This window comes from Bubalus kerabau, chromosome 20 (genome assembly GCF_029407905.1).
Source record: "Bubalus kerabau isolate K-KA32 ecotype Philippines breed swamp buffalo chromosome 20, PCC_UOA_SB_1v2, whole genome shotgun sequence".
NCBI classification, from domain to species: Eukaryota; Metazoa; Chordata; class Mammalia; order Artiodactyla; family Bovidae; genus Bubalus; species Bubalus kerabau.
Genome location: NC_073643.1, coordinates 46,094,101 through 46,117,486, shown reverse-complemented (window position 1 = coordinate 46,117,486; position 23,386 = coordinate 46,094,101). Strand labels below are relative to the sequence as shown.

The window sequence follows — 23,386 nt, the reverse complement described above, 5'->3', positions numbered from 1 at the left end:
ATCTTCCCAAGGAACTACACAGAATGAGTAAAGGCAACATGCTGAGGACTTGCTGCCTCCACTTCCATGCTCTTCACCTTCCCCTGAGCAATCGTGTCAAGTATGCCAACATCAGAGATCTTCAAGCTGACAAAGGCTCAGAGCGTGTCAAAGCATGGAGTTTCTGAGGCACTCTGGGCTGTAAGTCACTTACAGTCCCTTCTGCTTCCTCTAACTAAAAAAGCAGAAGCTCATCATGGTAAGTAAATTGCATAAACGAGAGCAGGCATATTTAAAAAATTAAGGCATTCCCTTACTAAGGAAATCTAGGGCTTGCTTCCCTTGTGGCTCAGCTGGTAAAGAATCCGCCTGCAATGCGGGAGACCTGAGTTTGATCCCTGGGTTGGGAAGATGGCCTGAAGAAGGGAAAGACTACCCATTCCAGTGTTCTGGCCTGGACAATTCCATGGACTATACAGTCCATGCAGTTGCAAAGAATCGGACACGACTGAGCGACTTTCACAGAAACAATGACACAAACAAAGCATTCCCTTAAGGAATTAAAATGCTATACAGTTTAGTGAATACTAATTGGCTAACTACTATTACTATTTAATCACTAGTTAACCACTAATATAATTGTCCCATGTGTTATGAATTTTATCTGTCTCTGTGTATTTTTTTTTTTAAATCAACTGTCTGAAATGCTAGTCCACTCCACAGGTTGAGTACAAAAATGATTCCCTGCAATAAAGAATCTTTCATGATTGGGTACGTTTTTCAGAATTATGTTTTTTGATCAATAAGGGCTACAGGGAACCGTGGCATGACCAGGACATCAATAAACACCAAAAGACACCATCATTAGGTCATCCCGGACGGTTTTGGTTTTCTATCTGACTGATAAAACGCCATGAGGTAAACAGTGACAACTTCATTTCTCTGCATCTCTCCCTCTGCTTCATTAAAAAACCCAAGAAACATTTAAAATCTCTGAATCAATAATGTAAAGGTATGGCAATATGTATGCAGTTGGTTTTTAAAGTGACACTATGCAAAATAAGATTCAAAATTCTAAGATGTTTAGATCATAGGTTCTGAACTTAGTTACTAGTCTTTGACTCCACTCTGCATTCAATTATAAAAAATAATATGGTCAGCATTTAAAAAACAAACAAAAAGTCCATTTTATAGAGGTCAGACTCAACAACACAGGTTCAGATAGCATTATGATTACCTTCTCATTTAGTTACCTTTATTTCTTTACAGAGCACACTCTCTTCTTCCTCATGAATATAAAATTTCACAGTATTTTTCTGGACATCTTTCATGATTTTAACCAAACTGTTAAATACTTCAGGTTCTAATTGGCTTATAAAATTTGAAAGAGCTGGCTGGGCAGAAATGTTTACATCATTGGGTGATTTTGCTGTTTCTTTTTCTACTGGTTCCCGGGCAGTGTCACCAGGTACAGTATGATCAGAAGTCACCATTGGCTCTGTGGCTTGATGTGGCTGGTTCACCGCTACTTCAGTTAAACCCAAAGCTGAAGCAGAATGCTGCTCATGAGAGCTGACATCTTTCAAAGGGTCACTACCAAGTAGTTCAAGACGGTGTTTACTGCTGAAGTCGCCTGAAGAAACTGGAATGGCATGCCTTCCCAGAGGACTCAGTGCTATCTTAGGACAAGAATCATTAAGACTGACTGGTGGCAAATTCCCACTCTTGGCTGATGCTTTGATAATAATACTATTTAGTTTCTCATGCAAGCCATCTACAAACTCCTGCACACCAGCTTTGGAAGTCTTAGAATATATGAACTCGGAAAGCCGTTTCATCTTCTCTTGCGTTGAAAAGATAGGTGTGGAAATTCTACTGACATATGAAACATTCTTTTGCTTCAGAATCTCTTCTATCTTCCTAGAAAAGAGATTGTACTCTCCTAGCACTGTCCTCTCTGTGGTCTCGCTCGCTGCGGGCGGCTCTGGTGCTGGCACACACTGCTCCTCCACTGCCACCACCTGACCTGCCAACACGTCCTCCTCAGTGGTGCCCTTCAGTGTGTCTGTAAATGGAGAGGATGGAAACTGGTAATCAGAGCTTCTCTGTCTACTTATTACCCGGGGGTCATTAGGAAAGGCCTCCTGTGGTGGCAGACACACCAGCTGTTCTTCTGGTGATTTCATACCTATACAGGAAGAGTTTATTATTACAAATGCAATCCAATGTTAATGACATCTGAAAATACAAACTCATAAATAAGGGGGTGGGGGGGGAAGGCCAGGTCAACTATATATTTAGAACAAACTATGTATTGAAAAGTGGAGTAAAAATCTCAAATAATGGTATGATCCTATCACCTATGTGCCCTTATTTTATGGCTGCTTTTTGTATTTCAGTAGCTTAAATGACAAGTCTGAATGTTACTTTCTTTGATTACTTTTGAAGTAAACAAATGCCAATTTAACATCACTACACATTAACTCATTTGCTTACTTCTGCTTCCCTACCTTTCCATACACCTGACTCTAACGGACATGTTTTAATCAGAATAGTTAGTTGCAACAGCTTGTTCAACCCCTATAATCTTTGCGAAGTAATGCCCGCTACTGTGGTAACACCTTCTTAATATGAAAACTTTTGAGTGTAAGGCAACTCAAAGAACATCAAGCTGAAATGCTGTGGGAGTAAGTTGCATTCAGGATCTAGGATAATTTTATCTGTTCTCATATTTGCTCTCATATATAGGGCTGTTTACCTATGGGGTTGCATAGTGGATTTGCTACAATGTTAGCGACTTATCAGGGCAAGAAAGGCTCAATAATACAGGAAAAGAACATATTTCATAGCTGCATTAACAGTAATGCTTTTTGATAGCACTTTTTTTATTTCGCTTGGAAATAATTCCAAGAGAAATCGTAATAGCTATTTCCCCATTTGAGATGAGGAGATCATTAAGCTAGCTAATGCTAATGGAATTATAACTTTTGATTCTTGACAACTAGCTCAATCCGTAAGAACATAAATCCTAAATTCTTCCCCTCACAAATCCTAAATTCAACCACAGTATGTTTTTGAAACTGCATTTCAAAACAGGCACCCTAAATCTCTCTGTAAAAAACAAGGGGAAAATATGTTTAACAGCAATTTATAGTAAAACTTTATTTCAGTAAAGACAAAGTTTTGTTATTTTTGTCTTCAAGTTCCTATTACATAATTTTATCTTTCAAAATGTTACTAATTTTTCTTAAATCTTAGCCAATATTCCCTAACAAATTGCTACTACAGTATATAAAATGTTACCTCTAGATCAGAAAGTCCACACATAGTTTTAGTTTTCAAAACTGTAGTACTTTTAAGATATAGTGGAATCCCTATTAAAGTTTATACCCAGGTATAGCAGTGTAACTTCTCTATATAAAACTCAGTTTTGATTTCCCCCACATTCACACTTTTGTAAATGTTTAAACAGCTCAGCATTTAGTTTAAACAGCTCAGCATTTAGTTTATGACATTTCTCTACCAACCCCAGTGGTTACCATGAATCACTGCACCCATTAAGTACTGCAAAGGCACCTGTCAGCAGGATATGAAGACCATTCAGGAGGTCTGTAGGTAAAAGGGAAGGGGAACAAAATATCTAGTGTACCAGTTCAGAATTACAACCGTATGAAACTGAAAATTTCAGTTTCATACACCAGAAAAAAATTCAAGTTCCATAAACTAATTTAGGAATTCTGAACACATTTCTTAAATCTGCAGTATGGCGTTTAGTGGACATATGAAATGTCAGGATGGATACATAAGAAAATGTAACGAGGAACCCCTTGGTGATCCAGTGGTTAGGACTCGGCACTCTTACTGCCAGATCAGATCCCTCCCTAGTCAGGGAAGTCAAGATCCCACAAGCTGTGCAGTGCGGCAAACAAGAAGTAAGTCTGTAACTAACGTTGATTGATTGGATGAAACTACATGTGTGGCCCAGGGCTGGAAGACATTTTTTGAAGTATTTTTGTACTTCTTTGACATGTACCATGTCAAATATCTGATTTAGTGAAATAAAAAATTTTAATTGCATCCCATGAAACAGATCAGTTAGGGAAGACATTTACAAACTTCTGAAGGAACAAAAAAGGCTTCTGAATGGTTTACTATTAAAAATACTTGAAATACATTCTCCCAGAGTTTTCTGCTGTAGTTAAGACCAAGAAGCTTATTCCTAAAGGGCCAAGGATAAAGGAAACGTTTTAAAATTGAAATATAACTTAAATTCATTTGGGGAATTTTCCATATTCAAAAACTAAACCAAATTCCCTTTTGAAAATGCAAATGATCACCACCTATTTTGTACAGATTCCCTATTTTTATTAAGATCGAAAATTTCATTATTTTAAAAATTCTTCATAAATGATTTAAAAGAAATACACGTCAATATCATAACAGTACGTTTCCTACTGACTATCATTCAGGCGTTGTGGCACTTTGGCTTTTAAGTGCAAGGACAGCAGTGAGTTTGCTAAAGGTAACATCATTTGGATTTTTAAACTTTTAACAGCAAAATATGAAGACGGTATGCCAAATAAAGACTGCAGATGCGGATGGATCATTCTGAGACATAAACAAGATACTGACTTCTCCCAAAAAAAAAGAATTACTGACAGAAGCAAAATATAGATGAGTCCCAGACATAAAGCTGTGTAAAAGGGCCAAAACCAAAAGAGTGTAGGTTCCATCTACCTTAAATTCAAGAGCAGGTCAAACTAATCTATGCTGAAAGAAGGAACATTAATGGTTATTGTCTGGGGCAGGGAGAATACTGACTGGGAGGATGCAGAAGGAAGCCTTCTGGGGTACTGAAAATGTTCTACATACTGATTCGGGAGGCAATCACCTAAGTGTTTACATATGTAAAACTTCATCAGCTGCAAAGATTTATGCATTTTCCTGTATGTCATGTATCTATTCTTCCTACTTTCTGCCCCCCACACCCGCAATCGTCTTTTCCTAGGAGGAGAAAAAGATCTTGAAGAAAACTATTAACCCAGTCTTTTTTTTTTTTCCACCCCCAAAGACAAGAATAACCACAAAGATCTACTAAAATTAAAGTCACTTAGCTCTTCTTCCAAATAGAAAAAACAACACAAGGTTTCTGAAAGAGTAAGATAAAATGAAACAGAAACAAAAAAAATCCAGACCAAATTCCAAGCAAGAAGAGTCAGCCTGTGGCCAGCTGCCAAGATACTGAACTGAGTTCAGACAAAAGAGACTGTCTTCCAGGCACCTACTATACAACAAGCTAATCAGTAATATTTGTACATGCTTCTCTTACTATCTGTAGAAATTAGTTTTACAAATAGAAGAAGAATTCAGTCAAAGAAATATAAGACTAGGAATAATGTACCTAAAAGATACAATGGCCTCACCTCCTCATATTTTTTTTAATTTAAGAGAAACTTGAAGACTGCTTCTGTAGAAGTGGATTAAGAAAAATATTCTGGTCTTTCCAAATCCTTATATCAGACAGAACCTACTGTAGGTGAAAAAAATTTAATCTGTGAATATTCAGTGACTCCCTTGAATATATTCTTTATATAAGAATATTTTATATAAATGAATATTTTAAATACAATAGTGTCCAAATTTTCTGTAATTAACAGACTTAAACTGATGCCCTCCTGACAGATGACCAGAACTGCAGTAGCAATTCTGAAGAAGGGCACATCGAGGAAAAGCAAAGAGAGCTTTCTCACCTGCTGCTTGTTTCTCACCATGTTTTCCCAGCTGGTCTTCTGGGCTTCTGGCATTCCCCCCTAAGGGAAAGCATCCATTAGAATTGTACACTCTCTTCAGATACTGGTGACAACCTTTCAAAGCACCCTTCCAATAACCCCAAATGCTAACAAATCCAAGTATTCCTTCATGCACCTAAAATAATCCTGAAGGGTCATTAAGAAATGGGAAGTTGCTTTCTTTTCCCTTCAGGTGATGATGGAGTATCGACACCTAGATGTTATGCCTTCAAATGACTCTGAAACCAACTATGAAGGTGTCTAAATGATGAAAGTTAGGATAAGCACCTTGTACAGACTACTTCCTTATTCAGTTTGCCCAATTCAAACCAACTTCTCCAGCTGCTGCTCTACTATCACTTCTGGGCCTTGTGCCTCTCTAATAAGGTATCAAGTAGATAAAGGTGCTGAAGCCCACAGAAATTCATCAAGTTTTTAGAAATTCTTCAGAGTCCTTGGAGGTCTCAGTAGCTTTTAGGTCATAAGCCAGTCTGCTTTCAAGCAAAAACTGGTTTTTGTTTTTCTTTTTAAAGGTTAAATAAAGATCAAGGAATGGAATACATGTGCCCTGGACATATTTCCCCAAACGCTTAGCTAACAAAGATGAGTAAGAACTTGGAATACTAACAGTATCTGTATGTGTGTGTGTTTATGTGTTTGCACAGAGAAATTAGAACACTGCAAAATGATCTTTCAATATCTGCTAAACTAGTGATAAAGAACCCGCCTGCCAATGCAGGAGATGTAAGAGACACGGGTTCAATCCCTGGGTCGGGAAGATCCCCTACAGGAGGGCGTGGCAACCTATTTCAGTATTCTTGCCTGGAGAATCTCATACGATAGAGGACCCTGCTGGGCTACAATCCATAGGATCTCAAAGAGTTGGACATAAATGAAGCGACTTAGCATGCTTACACAGAGAAGGCAATGGCACCCCACTCCAGCACTCTTGCCTGGAAAATCCCATGGACGGAGGAGCCTGGTGGGCTGCAGTCCATGGGGTCACACAGAGTCGGACACGACTGAAGTGACTTCGTAGTAGTAGCATGCTCACAAACTATTTTTGCCCCACTATAAGCTTTATAAGGTTCTATAAGCTTTCTAGGGATATTTACATTCAGTCATTTCAAGGCATTCTCTACAGTGATCCAATTTCTTGAAAATAACCCAATATTAAGCAAGAACTGTTTATTCACTTCATTCTATAAGATGAACCTTAACATGAACACTTCTTAGATGATAGTTTTTGAAGTTTAATAATTTGCGAAGACAGCATTTAATTGGCTGCCCAAAGACTCTCATTCACCTCTGTAGCTACCTCACCTTATTAGAAACCCAATTCCTGCCAACAATTTTCATTTGCAAGTTGCATGTTCAACTCGATAAGAGGAAGTATATTTTAAATCTTTCTCTTTTCAATAGGCTCTTTTGCAGATACTGACCAAGAACACAGCAACACACACTGCTCAAAATAAGACACTGAAGATATCGAGCCAAATAAGCCCCAAGAATTTCCAAGATGAAACCCTTCAGAAAACTACTCCCTAAGTAAAACCAAGCAAGCCTAAGTTCCAGTGCACTTGTTCTTACCTGTAATTGGAATCAGTTTCCAATGAATCTCAGTCTCTTCAACATTATTTGACTTAGATTGTCTATGGAATCCATGTTCAATGGAAATAGTAGGACACAAACTGCAATCTTCAAAATTATTCATGCTAATTAAATTTGGATCCTAAAAATTAAGAGTACAGATTCAATACCTTTCTTTTCAACTAATTTTAAAGTCAAGAATGAACACCTTTTTTCACAGCAAATGCTCAAACCTCAATCTAAACATTACAAATGAGTAAAATTAACATGATAAAGGCATTATACTCTAATCTCAAACACAAGTGAGTTACTAGCACTTTCAAGCAGCTCCTGACAAAACAAGTTGTCCTGCTGTGACTTTTTATCACAATGGTAAATCTTAGACTGTATGGGCAGCAGCAAGAAAAACACTTGCATTCATCTCTTTGTAACAAGGAATAACTTAAAAATACTATCTAGCACAGACACTATTACTGAAATGTGTATCATGTCTTTGTGAAAAAGAAAAACAAGCACACCCACATCCTCCCTTTCACATAAATATTCACAAAAGCAAACAAAGATAATCCAATGATAGAGGCTTACTTCTTTCAAATGGAATTTATGGTCAGTGCCTACTTCATTGGTAGAAACACCAACAGGATACTTTAAAGATGATGGATCAACGTCTAGCAACGGGCTCTGAGTATCCTTAAAACGTGCGTTTTCGATTTTTGCACCAGTAGGCTGCTCATATTCTTTCTTATCCAGGGTAGAGCTCAAGTCATACTCATGCTTTTGCCTCATCTCTTCATAGGCAACATCAGAGCTCAATCCTAAGGCCTTGTTGACTGTGTCTGTCAGGGATGCATCAGAATGACGTGCATTTGCTAGTGTTTCTGACAGCCAATTAAACAGCCTATGGATGTCAGCAACGCCCGAGTTAGAGGTATCCTGCTGCTGCCGTCTCAAGTCAGCTTCATGCCCAAGTGAGCCAACAGGCTGTGGGGACTCTGAAGGGAAGAAGAAAGCCATCTCTTACAGTTTGGAAGCCAAGCATAACATTTTTTAAAAAATAAATATATACAGATACATACACCTAAATTTTAATTATAATTTGACATTTATAGGCAAGAACTCAATCAAATCACCTGCTGTGAGTTTACAAGTATATCCACCCCTTACTTTCCAAACATTGATTTGATTCTAAAATTTTGCACACAGGTCAGAATTCCCATTAAATGAAGTTTATTGTCATCATATCTTGAAAATTCTATTAAGAAATGAGCTCAGATATCATGTTGGTAATGTGGATAATACATACAAATAACTATACTGTAGTTACCTTAAACTCTACCACCAAAATCCCAAAAATCAACGAGATACTTGACAACAGAAAAATACCTATCCTTACTGTTTTGCAAAGTGTTCAAGAAGGGTATGCAGAGTACACTTAAATGTTCTAAAGAAATAACAAAAACCCATGACTTTGATTTTGATCTCTCCAGTAACATTTTGTACTAACCTTATAACCTAAACTTTATCTTAAATGACTAGATTACTTAATTCATAACAAAGCTGAGGTATTAAGAGATGCAAAATCATCCCAAAGAAATCTACACCAATCTTGCAGTAAGAACAAAAAGTATTAGGAGAGAAAACATATTAGACATGGCTTCAAGCAAGTATAAATGTGGGTTATATGCACCACTGATATATTTAAAAACTTGTAAAGACAGTAGACATTCAGAAAGTCATGTGCTTTAATACTTAAGGAGGGTAAAGCTAGGGTGGATGTTGCAATTTAGGTAGTGCATAATATACCACAGTCCCCCAAATTTAGAAACAGGGAACATACTGTACCTAATTATACGAAATTACAGAGAAGGTAAAATAATCTAGAGAGAGAGAAAGCAGACCAGCAATGGAGTGCAAAGAGACAAATTCAAAGAAAGATAAGACAATGTTTGGAGATAATGAGAATATCCTATATATTGGAGTGGGAGTAACAACAGCTATAAAAAAACTGATCAAAGTGTGCACTTAAAATGAGTACACTGTATGTAAATCACACTTTAACAAGTTGATATTAGAGGGGATAGGGGAAACAGAAGGCCATGTCTTAATAAAGTGAGTGGGGGACTTCCCTGGTGGCACAGTGGATAAGAATCCGCCTGCCAAAACAGCAGACACATGCTTGATCCCTGGTCTGGGAAGATCCCACACGCCATGGAAAAACTAAGCCCGTAAGCCCCAACTACAGAGCTTGCGCGCTGCAACTACTGAAGCCATGCGCCTGGGCCTGAGCTCCACCACCACGAGAAGGCCCACACTGCAACTAGAGCAGCCCCTGCTTTCGCAACTAGAGAAAGCCTGCACACGGTAATGAAAGACCCAGTGCATCCAAAAATAGAGAAACAAAAATAAACAAATAAATAAAATTTAAAAAATAAAGTAAGCTCACCACCAAATCAAGACTAGCATATTTTAAAAGTCAGAATCCAACTTTTAAATCTTTACTTTCAGAATCAGAAATAAAGTGTGAAAAATGACTATAAATGAACACAAGTGAGGAACACCTAGCCGTGCCCGTCTGATGTCACTAGTTCTGCCTTAACCGTTCTATCCGTCTCCCCAGCCCCTCTCTTCCCTGTTTCTCAGTTGGTCCACTATAACTAGCATGGCTTTCCCACCATTTTAATTTTTGATAAGGCCCGATTTCTGCCCACAAGTATTTTTTCACATCTACAAATTAGCCACTTATCTGCTAAAATGGTGCCAAATGTTAACTATCTTGCCCATTATGTGTTCAGTGCTAGGAAATAGGAATGATGCTTAACAGTCGGTCGAAAGTGACTTCAACCATGGATCAGTGAACTACATAACTTTAGATAAAATTATTTAACTTCTAAGATGGTTTTCTTTACCTGTAAAATAAGGATAATAATATCTACCAGTCAAGAACTAAGTCTATACACATAAAGCAGCTAGCAAACAGTAAGCACTTAACTCTCAAGATAGAAGTCAACAGTACATGATAGTATGGATCAGTAAACACCATCAGGCTCAGAACAGCAGAAATCCAGGAGAAGGGAAAAGAGATGAAAAGTATCAAGGAACACAGCCAGAAAGCTAAGGAGGGATTGCAATTTCAAAGACACAAGGCATGAAAGAAATGAAAGATGCTTTGTGGGAAAAGAAAGAAGTACCAGGCTGACCATTATGTATTCTAAGAGTGCCTGCTGGGGAGAGTGGGAAACAGGACTACTCAGGCTGGACATGGCCAGGCTATAACAAAGCCTTGAAAGCTGAGATGGTTCGCAAATTAGTACAACAATACTGAGAAGAACATGATACAGAAATTAGCGTTAGAAGCAAGGAAGGCCACCTAGTACAGGGTCAAGGATGAAACGCTGGAAAGAGAAAACAGATCAAGTGAAGAAAAAACCCCGAAAGTTACTGAAAAGAACAGCACTGTCAAATAGAACTTTCTGCAGTGATGAAATGTCCTCTACCTGTGCTGTTCAGAGCAGCAGGGTGGCTGGTGAAATGTAGCTGGTATATAATGCAGGAAATGAATTTCTATTTCATTTTAATCAATTTAAATTTAAATCATTTAATCTTAAACTGAATAGTGCCGGAACAGAGGAGTGAAAAGTAACTGAGGTTGCAGAGACTGATTAGAGAACAATATAATAAGGGCACTAACCAGTCAGTTCTGAGAATGCTGAATTAGAAAACACATGAGTAAAGCTGCTTAGTAAGAAACAGGAGGACAGTCAGATCTACTGTAATTAACAAAAATAGCAGCAGTACAAAATATACTGAATGCAAAGGGACATATTTCATGCTTATAGACTAGCAATGTTAAAAATCTAGATGAAAAGATCCTTTAAACTACTAGCAATACTGAAACACTTAAGAGAAGAATTTGTCTCTTTCTGTCACCTAAAAACAAGAAAAATAGAAAAAATAAAAACCCAAACAAATTACTGGACTCCTAGGGTAGGAAAATGAGTGTGTATCTAAGAAATTTTAAAGCTCAGAAGGCTCTTTTCATTAATCAACATTCTAAAAGAACTCAATATTCAATTTTGTACTTTTCCAATTATAAAAGTAAAGAACTATTAAAGGGAAGCAGCTCCAATTAGGAAGGTGATAGCTGAACATACTTTATTTTCTTACTTTAACCTCAAGTGACACAATTCAGAAATCTGACATACGAGGACAAGAGCTGGCAAATATTTTCTGTAAAGGATCAGCGAGTAAATATTTTAGCCTTTGTGGACCATACAATCTGTCTCAATTGTGCCATTATTGTGTAAAAGGGGCTAAATACACATAAACAAATAGGTAAGGCTGTATTCCTATAAAATATCCTTCAGAAAAACAGGGGACTGGCTGGATTGGCTCTCGACCTATAATTTGCAAACCCTTGTTACAAGGAGAAAAGATAGAACTACTTAACTATGTTTTTGGTTGTTACTTTTACACTATATAAAAGCAATTCTGACATTTTACCTTCATACAGATGGCAATTTTCAGATAAATTACTGGTTTTGGCAAGCTTTCTCATATTTTCAGGTAGATCCTCAAGCTTCCTCTTCAAGACAGTTTTGCTTCTCATATCTTCTGTGTCTGAGTCCCCACCCACGTTTTTTTTCTTACACTGAATTAAATTAATCAATTCTTTGACTCTGTCCTTATCATAATCCAAAGAATGAGATGACTTCTGCTTTCCAGATAAAATAGTTTCACCCCTTGAGTTATTTCGTTTTCCAAATTTCATTTTTGTACCATTCATTTCTTCTTCTTGGCCTTCATAATCTGAAAGTGGACTAAACTGTTGAAGTTTTCTATTTTCTTCAAATAGCTCTTTTAATTTATAAATAGGTAACTGATACATTTCAGGTCGAAAAATATAGGTATGCAAACAATTATCAATATGGGATTTATTTTTTGGAGCTGAATATAAGAATTTTTTATCATCTAATCGTGAATCATACGGAAACATGATAAACTCTCGTTTACCTGAACCAAAACCTCTCTTAAAAAATTCACTTACATACTTCTCAACAACAGAATGAAAATTTATAGTATTTATATTTTTGAATTCCTTTCGACACTGAATCAAAGCAAATTGTAAAAACTGAGTTATTTTTAACACATCTGACATGCTCTCATGTTTCTCCTGAGGTGCTGCACTGGTTGAACCTTTTTGTGCTGTAAACAAACAAAAAAAGCAAACCATGTTAGTAATCAAGAAACTAGACAAGTACAGGTCTACATTTTGTCAAAGCAGTGTAATGACATTCATACATTAAAGGTGGACCAAACCAGTATATACCCTAATGAAAAGTGAAAGTGAAAGTCACTCAGTCATGTCTGACTCTTTGCAACCCCATGGACTATACAGTCCATGGAATTCTCTAGGCCAGAATACTGAGTGGGCAGCCTTTCCCTTCTCCAGGGGATCTCCCCAACCCAGGGAATTAAACCCAGGTCTCCCACATTGCGGATGGGTTCTTTTAGCAGCCTAACCACAAGGGAAGCCCAAGAACACTGGAGTAGGTAGCCTATCTCTTCTCCAGGGGATCTTTCCGACCCAGGAATCAAATTGGGGTCTCCTGCATGGCAGGTGGATTATTTACCAACTGAGCTATCAGGAATATGTATCCTAATACATATATGTTATATAAGAATACACAAATAGCATGCCTCTAAGCCCAGGAGCATAAAATGGGCCAATAAGAAACTAAAACATGAAAATTATGGAATATTATTTTTAAAGGGAAGAACACCTGCCCACTGAAGATCCTTGTCGTGTCCCTAGGCATCAACTAGTGGCAAGCAAAATATAAGGAGAAACAGAGAAAAAGGGCAAAATCTGAGGCTCCTAGAAAGACTATGATGTCACTCCTTCCTGTTTTAACGTTAAAAGACTTAACTTTACATGAACTCTATCCCCATAAGCAGATAGGCAGGCGCTGAACTGCTACAATTGAGAATCTCTCTTTTTTTGTTTGCCATGCCCCAGGTCTTGAAGGATCTTGGGTCCCCTATTAGAGACTGAATCTGGGTTCTCTGGAGAGAAAGAGTCCTGACAAGTCAACTGCCAGGAAATTCCCATGAATCTCACTTTTGCATTAAAGTTCATTCTTAGAAATGGTGACTAGAAAAATTTCTCTAAAATAGTGTGAAGATTCTTATTAATTCTGAATGGTTCAATACGTAACCTAGTGCATGACGCACTTAACGTTACTAAAATTTGAATGCAAAAATGAACTACGCTTAAAAAAAAACTTAAAATAGAAACCCTAAAAACCTAAGCTATATTACTGTAACAATTTCAATCAATATTTAGTGAAAACACTGATAAAAACCAAAATAATTTTTCATAGAAAAAGAAAAAAAAAGCCATATAATTTGTGTTTTATATGGTTAATACCTCTTAATATCTCCATTATTTCCCAAAACATGGTATAAGAAAGTCAAAATGCTTACCGAGTTACCTGAAAATTTGCACTAAAATGCAGTTATCTATATGTAACTAGATTTAGATAGCCAATGAACTTACAAGGAACTATTCCTCTAGGTTCTTGAAATAGAAACAAAGCATGTAAAACTCGAGGCTTAGCAGTTTGATGTTCTAAAAAAAAACAAGAGAACTTCATTAGCAATATGTGTTAACTTTGAAAAAGTTAAAGAAAATCAGAAAAAATTAAAGAGACCACCTACCATATGGAGGAACCATTTGATAAGGAGAGAGAAGAAAAAGGTATCCTCGGTCTCCCAAAGGTTTAACAAGAACCTGCATTTTTAGAAGAAAGAAGTTGAATTTGCTTTATTATTCACCGGAAGGCAGAAACATAGCAAGCAGTTCCTATTAATTGTAAGGAAAGCAAAAAGTTTTTATCTTTTTAAGGAAAAGTACTGCTACTGAATTAGATAAAAACCTTACCAATTCTCTGTGAACCAGATTCCAACTAATTAAGAATTCCTTAAGTTTTCACAGTTTTAATGAGAAAATATTACTGAAAGAATTCCAAGTAACTGTTAAATCAACTTGCTGATTTTTCCTTGAAACTAAAAGAATCAAACAAAAACTAAAACTTCAAATATTTCCCTCAGCAATTCAGAAGCCATGTTAAAAATTGCCAAGGTGGTGCGCTATATGTTAGAGATATGAAACAAGCAGGACCAAATGCTGCCTTTCAAGAGCTCAGGCTAACTTCAAATGCTAAGTGTTGCCATAATCTATTTCTTCACGTATCTAATGAACATCTTTCACATGTAAAGTAATCCTGCCTTACCAGAGATAACGTGAGAAACAAGCAGCACAAGATCCTTGATCAAAAGGAGTTTATAACTGGGTGGTGAAAGTAACACAAGAAATATCAATAATTAGATAGACAGGAAAGGTCTCCAAAAGTTTTACAAAGCACAGAAAGGGAAAACATATTTAGAGTGTATGGGAGGTGGAGTTCAAAGGATGGGTACATTGCCAACAGCCTAAGATTGTGGGAAAGACATTTCAATAGAGGCAACATCACGAGCAAAGGCAGAGTTACAACATGATGGATGGACAGTTTGCAGGCATCAGAGTACTTACGACTGGCCAAGGGCGAGCAGAGACTAGAAGAAACATTAAGACAAATCTAGAAAGAAAGATCAAGGGCTAGATTTTAAGAAGACAAAAATGCCAAGTTAGCCAGAAATGCCCTGGAGAGTATACCCTTTTGAGCTGAAGTGTTTCCCTAAAAAATACAGAAAACTTGATAGCACTGGAGGAAAGAAAACAACATAATGCGAAGAACTCAGTTCACAGACTGCTGCAATAGTTCACAGTGCTTTTTGGATTAAAGAAAGGGTATACTCAGTCAAGGAAGAACTGAGTATGGCAGCAGAACGCAAAGGGACTCTGGATTCAGGAAGAAAACTTGTGCTACGTAAATTTCCATGACACAACTCCAATAAACAAAGTCTGTGTAAGAACCAGTAATTTAAAGGGCTAAAGTGACTATGCTACCATTTACATTTAATAAAAGCACTGCTTGAAAACCCAGAAGTATAGGGGACAACGCATCTGCAAAATTTGTTTCCAATTTAAAACCTTAAAATGTTTTCTGTATCCCTTTTAACATTTTGCCCAAACTCGTGGTTTGTCAGAACAGAAAACTGGGAGACGTGAGTAACAGCTTCATGTTTTGTGGTTGCTGAGAAAAAACACAATTAGATTTATTTAACTTCTCACCCACTGCAAATGCCAAGGTTTTTTTTTTTTTAACCCCCACTGGCTTAGCGGCCTAAAGACTCTAGTTCCCTAAAGGGAGTCAACGTCCCCAGAGACCCATGAAGCACAAGGACTCTACACTCAGAAACAACTCTGGCAGACAGAAGCCCCAGCAATAACATCTGTAGCATCAAACAAAAGAAACACTTTTCAATCCTGCAGAAAAGGAAGCCCCTGTGAATTCTGTACTGATGCCTCTATTTATTACACCTTACTGCTTCCTCCGCCCTCAGAAAACATTATTAACCCAGTCTGTGAATTTATATTACCAGATTCTACTACTGACATTTTGGCTTTCCAGACAATGTTACAGGAACGAAAACAAAGAGTATTAAAAATATAAAATATTAAGCTCAGAATCTTAAACTGTCAAGCTTCTGAAAAAATAACATACCCTAAGTGAGATTCAGCAAAGACAACAGACTCAAATACACAACGGCTGCAGACTGGAATCATCAGATAAAATATATAAAATAACGTGTATGAAATGTTTAAAGAAATACTGTAGCAGAACTGAAAACATATTCACACAGAAACTGGCATACACATGTTCACAGCAGCAACAGTTTTAATAGCTAAAGAGTGGAAACAACTGGTGACTGGACAAACAGCATGTGGCCCTATCCAGAGGGAAATAAAGGAGATGAAGCAGTGATACATACCATGATAAGGATGAATCCTAAAAGTACTATGTTAAGTGAAAGAAGGCACTAAAGGCCACATATTACTTGATCACATTTATATAAAATGTCCACAATACAAAAAACCATAAAGACAGAAGTAGATTACTAGTTGCCAGAGACTGGTTGCGGGGGAGAGGGTGGGAGAGGGAAGAATATGGAGTGAATGCTTAGTGAACACAAAGTTTCTTTTGGGGGTGATGAAAATATTCTGGAAAAAGATAGTGGCAATGGTTGCATAACACTGCAAATTCATTAAAAATCACTTAACTGTATATTTTAAAATGGCTAAAATGGTGAGTCAAGAAACATAACCAAGGGAACATCAGAATATAATCTCTACCTCCTAGAAGAGTCTCTGGCACATAATAAATCTTTCTGAAAGAATTAACAAAAATCTGTTTAAAAAAGAAAAAAGAAAAAGGTAGATCTCAAAAAGAACCTAAGATAGCTTATAGAAATTAAAAATAAATTCTGTGAAATTAGAAACTCAATGAATTTATTAAACAGCAAATAAAACACAGCTAAAGATAGAATTTACAATCTAGAATATACCTATGATGAAATTACTAAAAATGCAGTACATATAAGGCAAAAAACACAAGACAGACTGACAGGGAGAACAGAATGATGTTTCAGAGTCCTAAGAAGTCAATCAAAAGAGAAAGGAGAAGTATAATCTGAGAGATAATGACTAAAACATTCTTAGTTATTAGAAATAAAGATATAAATCTATAAACATGAAAAAATATACACCAAGCTGGATAAATAAGAAATCTACACCTAGATATATTTAATGTAACTGTAAAACATCAAAGACAAAGAATTAAAAAAAAAAAAGACAAAGAATTTAAAAAGCAATCAGAAAAAAACAATGACCTACAAACAAACCACCATTAGACTACAACTAGATCTCTCAACAAAACAGAAGCAAGAAGACATTGTAGCATACACAGTCAAAGTGCTGAGAGAAAATAGCTGTCAACCAGAATTGTGTCCCTAGGATTTAACAGTTAAATAATACACATTTTTCTCAAATCCAGGGGCATGTACAAAAACTGAACACAGAGTTCTATAAAGTCAAATCTCAAAAAAATTTCAAATAATTACCTATCTTGATTTCAATGAAATTCAAAGAAAAAAATGTATTCAGATACACTTGACATTTTAAAAATATACCTCTACATGTGACAAACGAAGTTAATGGAAACTTTAAAAACACTTAGAACTGAATAGTAACAAAAATACTACATATTAAAACATGTGGAAAGTAACTAAAAAAGTACCTGGAACTCAAAGTTCACTGACCATTTTTTCTTATGTAAGAAGTCAGAAACAATTAAATACCACCACCAGTCCCAAGTAGACTAAAACTAACAGTTGAAATTAATAAACCAGGAAAACAAAGGTACAACGGAGGATCAAAACCAAAATTTGGTTCTTCAGATGAATAAAGGCAACAGACCTCTGGTGAAAAGTACTAGTAAGAGACAGCATAATAAAATACTATTTGTAAAAATGCTCACAGTAGCTACTAAAAAGACTATAAAAATAATCCTCACTGGGTACATTTTCTAAAAATAGAAATCGGACATTTCCTAAAAATAAATAAAACCATAATATACCCAAGTTGACCCAAGAAGAGAAAATCTGAATTTTCTATTAAAAAAAAATTGAATCATAAACCCATAAACATTTTATACACAGTTTTACAGTTAAGTGCCACCCAACATCCAAAGAACAGACTCTTCCCATTATATATACACATCTATTTTTTGCAAAATGAGGAAACACTACCTACAATTCTAGGAAGCTACATAACCTTGCTACAAAAAGTAGATCAGGAGAATATAAGAAAGAAAAATTGTGGACAGCTCTCACCCATCATCACAGGTACAAAACTCCTAAACAAAACATTCAGACAATAAGCCAAGTATTTTTAAAGAGCAGGGGATGGTATTCTAAACCAGAAGCACAGGAACAGTTTAACACAGAAAATAGATAAATGCATCTTATTAAGTTTATACGATAAATACTATGTGTGACAATAAATTGTATGTGTCAACTTCACTGGGCCACAAGGTGTCCAGATATTTGGTCAATCTTCATTCTGGGTGTTTCTGAGGATGTTTTGGGATGGGTTACTGTACACAGATAGAATAAAGCAGGCTGCCCTCTCCAATGTGGGTGAGTCTCATGAGCTGCAGGTCTGATTCGAACAAAAATGCTTACCCTTCCTGGAATAAGAGGAAATTCTTCTTGCTTGCCTGCCTTTGAGGTGGGACACTGGTTTTTCTCCTACATTTGAAATATCAGTTCTTCCTGGCCTCAAGCTTGCCAGTCCCTAGATTAAAATGGTAAGATCTCCTGGTTCTGAAACACTTGGATTCAGACTGTAAACTATGACATCAGCTCTCCTGGGTCTCCAGCTTACCAACTACAAACCTTGAGACTTTTCAGCCACCATAACTGTGAAAGCCAATGCTTTATAATAAATCTCTATCTGTATACAGTTGATACCTGAACAACGTGGGGGTTAGGGGAACCAATCCTCATGCAGTTGAAAAATATGCATATGACTTTATAGTTGGCCCTCCAAGCCCACGGTTCTGCATCTGCAGATCCAAGCAACCATGGATGATGCAGTACTGAAGTACACATTTAATGAAAAAATTTGCACACAAGTAGACTTGCATACGGAGAAGGCAATGGCAACCCAATCCAGTACTCTTGCCTGGAAAATCCCACGGATGGAGGAGCCTGGTGGGCTGCAGTCCATGGGGTTGCTAAGAGTTGGGCACGACTGAGCGACTTCACTTTCACTTTTCACTTTCATGCATTAGAGAAGGAAATGGCAACCCACTCCAGTGTTCTTGCCTGGAGAACCCCAGGGATGGGGGAGCCTGGTGGGCTGCCATCTATGGGGTCGCACAGAGTGGGACACAACTGAAGCAACTTAGCAGCAGCAGCAGCAGACTTGCATAGTTTAAACCAAAGCTGTTAAAAGTATCAACTGTATATCCTATCAGTTCTGTTCCTCTGGTGTCACTCTAATACACCATGTAACCATCTCAATAAATAAATACAGAAGAATTCAATAAAATTCAAAACCCACTGAAGGTTAAAAAATAAAGAAGGAAAAACATTAATAAAGGTAACTATGAAAAACCCACTGCAAAGTCCCAACCTAATGATTAATGTTAGAAGTGTTCTTCTGAAGATGAAGAAGATAAGAATGCCTACAGTAATCACTTCTATTCAACATCATACTAGAGATCCTAGATTAGAGAGGGGGGAAAAAAAAATGGTGCTCCTGGAAAATGAAACATATAGAGCAATCCCAAAGAATGAACAAAAATGAACAAATTATTCAAATTTCATATACTGATCTGACATAAATATGATTTTGGTACATAAATATCAATTACATTTCTAAATACACAATAAAATGCACTGAAATGGAAAATACTGTTTACAACAGCATCAAAAAAAGCAAAATGTCTGGTGATAAAACAAAAAATGAGCAAGACTTGTATTCAGAAAATTATAAAATTGTTAAAAGAATACCCTTCTGAGAGAAGATAAGACCATATCACATGGATATGGTCTTTGTTCATGGATAAGACCATATCACAAAGATGTCAATCCTCTTGAATTTGACCTACCAATTTAATACAATTTCAATTTTTAAATTTCAATGGGGATTTTTTTTTTTGTGGGGGAAAGGTGAGGAACTAACAAGCTTATTCTAAGATTTTTTGAAAAAAGTAAACCAATTCTTAAATTTTGGGGGGAAGAAAAAAAAAGCTCAATCTCAAATAGCAAAACACTCCAAAAACAATGAAAACAGTGGGCAATTTGCCCTACCTGATATCAAGACTTCTTAGTGGAGAGAGGAGCAATCCCAAAGAATGAATTTTACAAAGAATTTTATTATTCAGTAAATTTTTAGGTTCAGGAACAACTTGTTAGATTCATATTGGGGAAAGAAATGAGATTGGATTTCTTTTGTGTCTTGTATCACACAAAAGTTAAAAAAAAAATACATATACATATATTTTTTAAAAAGTTATATGTCAGATGCATATCAGAATTATCTTGCAATTTTTTGAAAAATACAAATGCCCAGGTATTGCTTTTTTCCCTCCAGATATTTTTCTAATGAGCAGTTATGTTTAAAAACACCTGGACTATATGATTATCTTTTACTTTTTACCTAGTTTCACTTTTTCTACTTCATATTCAGTGTTCCCATTTCATTTATGTTTTCCAATTTCCCCCCTTTTTTTGATGTTCTTTCTCAAGCCTTTATCAAGTGTAGTAGAAAAACTTTTGTATACAAGTATATAAATAATATGTATTATATACATATATATATTCAAGAAAATTTAAGAATTTTTGCCTAACAAAAAATTTATGACATTTTGATTCCACTTGTTTGACTTAGTATGAATAGAATGCTGCTGCTGCTGCTGCTAAGTTGCTTCAGTCGTGTCCGAATCTGTGCGACCCCATAGACGGCAGCCCACCAGGCTCCCCCGTCCCTGGGATTCTCCAGCAAGAACACTGGAGTGGGTTGCCATTTCCTTCTCCAATGCATAAAAGTGAAAAGTGAAAGTGAAGTCGCTCAGTCGTGTCCGACTCTTAGCGACCCCATGGACTGCAGCCCACCAGGCTCCTCCGTCCATGGGATTTTCCAGGCAAGAGTGCCGGAGTGGGGTGCCATTGCCTTCTCTGATGAATAGAATGCTAGATTTCTAATAAAAAAAAAACAAAAACCAGATACGCAACAAGCAACAAAGGTTTAATGTATAGCATGGGGAACTGTAGTCAGTATCTTATAAAAACCTATAATGGAAAATAATTTCAAAAATAATATATGTACGTATGTATAACTGAATCACCTTGCTGTGCTCCTGGAACACCGTAAGTTAACTATACTTCATTAAAATACATATATATTAAGAAAAAAAAGCTAAGTACCAAAGGAAAAATCATAACATTCAAAAAAATGTAGGATAATAGTATCTATAAGATCTAGGAGCAAGGAAAAGATTTCTTAAACAAGTCACTAACAGTACTTAACATTTAGACAAATTCAATTACATTACAGTTATGAACATCTATTCTCCAAAAAACACTGTGAATAAAGTAGAAAGGCAAGTATAAATTATGAAAAAAAATTACAGCACACAGCTGAGTATTAGTTCCCAAAATAAATCTGAAACTCCTCAAATTAATAAAAAAAAAAACAAAAGCCAGTCTATATTGGAATATAATCTGCAAAAAACACTGAATCACTATGCTATGTAACTGAAACTTGCACAATACTGTAAATAACCATACTAAAAACCACAAGGCACTGAAAAGGAAAAACTGGCAATGGAACATTAAAAGACTTTTAAAGTCTGACTATATCAAGCGATTATGATGATGTAAGTTAATGGGAACTTGTTGGTACTGAGGGTATAAACTGGTACAACCACTTAAAATGCATTATTTTGTACAGCCAGTCATATGTTATGATTCAGTAATTCTACTTCTAAATAATAAATCGAATATACTACATGTATACCTGAGAGAAAATTATCCTGTACACATACACCAAGATACTCAAAATATTCATATCAGAGACAATATTCAAATTTAGGAACATTTCTCTCATATTTTTTCTTATACTAAAGTCAACTTTAAGAATTTGACTTCACTGTGTTGTACACCTGAAACTAACACAACATTATAAATCAAGTATACTTCAATAACTTTTTTTGAAAAAGAGTTAATTTCACTGACCATCAACTGAAAGAGAATTTAGTATTTTACTTATCTTATAAATATCCCTGTGGGAAAATACAACTTTGCTGAATTCTGTGTCCCTGCAAAAAGCCCTAGCCTTCTGACATGCAGAAATGTACATACAGAATGTTTGTTTTCATTTGCCCCAGAAATATTACATTCTTCACACATTTTAAGCATTACATCTATAGACAATTACCTAGTTAACTACTCTGATCCAAAAGGATATATTTCTGCTATATCCCTAAAAGTGCTAAGTGAGCACACAAAAGTTTACAGTAGATTAGGTTCCTAGATTAAGTCCCAAGGTGCCTGGAAGACTGAAGAGCTATCTCCCTAGGTATTTCGGTCCAAGTGGGCTAACTGGCTCCAGAAGAGATTTTATTCACCAAAGGTTGGAGTTAACATTCATTACATTTCAAGGGTATCTTCTCAGGAGAGAAGGGAAATAGCTGCCTCCTTCCCTTTAGGAAGGAAAAATCATCTCACCCCTTGCCTATGGAGTGTCCAACTACTTGCATAGAGTAACTGACCTGAGTCTGGATGCACTGCCCTAAGGGTATGAAATAGAGCAAAGGAGAGCCAACACATGTACTACCTACTGTGAGGTGTTCACTAAATCTCTCTGATCCACAATATCTCCTGTATGTATTCAGGATAAAATTATTTAGAACCCAAGAGTCCCCAATGTACCTCCCATTATTACAACAACTATGAAGGATGTAGCTATAATTAGAATAATTCCCAATGGGGCTTGCAGGAAAGAGGGGAGCTATACAAAATGTCAGTTCATTAGATTCATGTGGTGTATCCTTATGGAATGCCTGTGCCTTCTAAGACAGAGGATCTTACTTTACTTCTTGATTCTGGGAAGACTCAGTCCTCCACAAACCTAACCTTATACTTGCTCAGGTGAAGAACAAAATGCTAGTATCCTTCCTATCCTGATTTTCACTATTAGGCACTAAACAGATGTTGTATTTTTGTGATAAACTCCTCAATGTCAAGATTCACAATACGCATTCTATGAAATTCAAGAACTGAACAGATTTGGATAACTCAATATTCTATTATATCCAAACCTACTACCTAAACTTAATGAACTCAGGAACTGAATAGATTTTGATCATGAGGAAAGCTTGTATCACAGATGAGCTTGGGGGGTGGGGATAAGAAACACAAATAAATGTAAACGAACGCCCATATATATGTAAATGTGCATATGCGTGTGTTCAAAGATGCCTAACCTACAGGTTTATAGCTGGTCTCAAACAGTTATT

At 36.4% G+C, this 23,386-nt stretch overlaps 1 protein-coding gene across 4 annotated transcripts in view; it reads right to left on the bottom strand.

Annotated features, from left to right (window-relative positions):
• TASOR (transcription activation suppressor) overlaps window positions 1-23,386 on the bottom strand; it is a 49,270-nt gene that overhangs the window by 6,324 nt on the left and 19,560 nt on the right. For 2 of the 4 annotated variants that reach the window (XM_055558159.1, XM_055558157.1), the window contains exons 12-18: window positions 14,076-14,148; window positions 13,915-13,986; window positions 11,859-12,560; window positions 7,944-8,350; window positions 7,359-7,500; window positions 5,730-5,789; window positions 1,233-2,167 (exon numbers count right to left, since the gene is read on the bottom strand). In XM_055558159.1, the coding sequence (XP_055414134.1) occupies window positions 1,233-2,167; window positions 5,730-5,789; window positions 7,359-7,500; window positions 7,944-8,350; window positions 11,859-12,560; window positions 13,915-13,986; window positions 14,076-14,148 (2,391 nt within the window). The remainder of the gene's footprint in view (window positions 1-1,232; window positions 2,168-5,729; window positions 5,790-7,358; window positions 7,501-7,943; window positions 8,351-11,858; window positions 12,561-13,914; window positions 13,987-14,075; window positions 14,149-23,386) is intronic. The other 2 variants (XM_055558160.1, XM_055558158.1) reach the window with 1 other exon arrangement.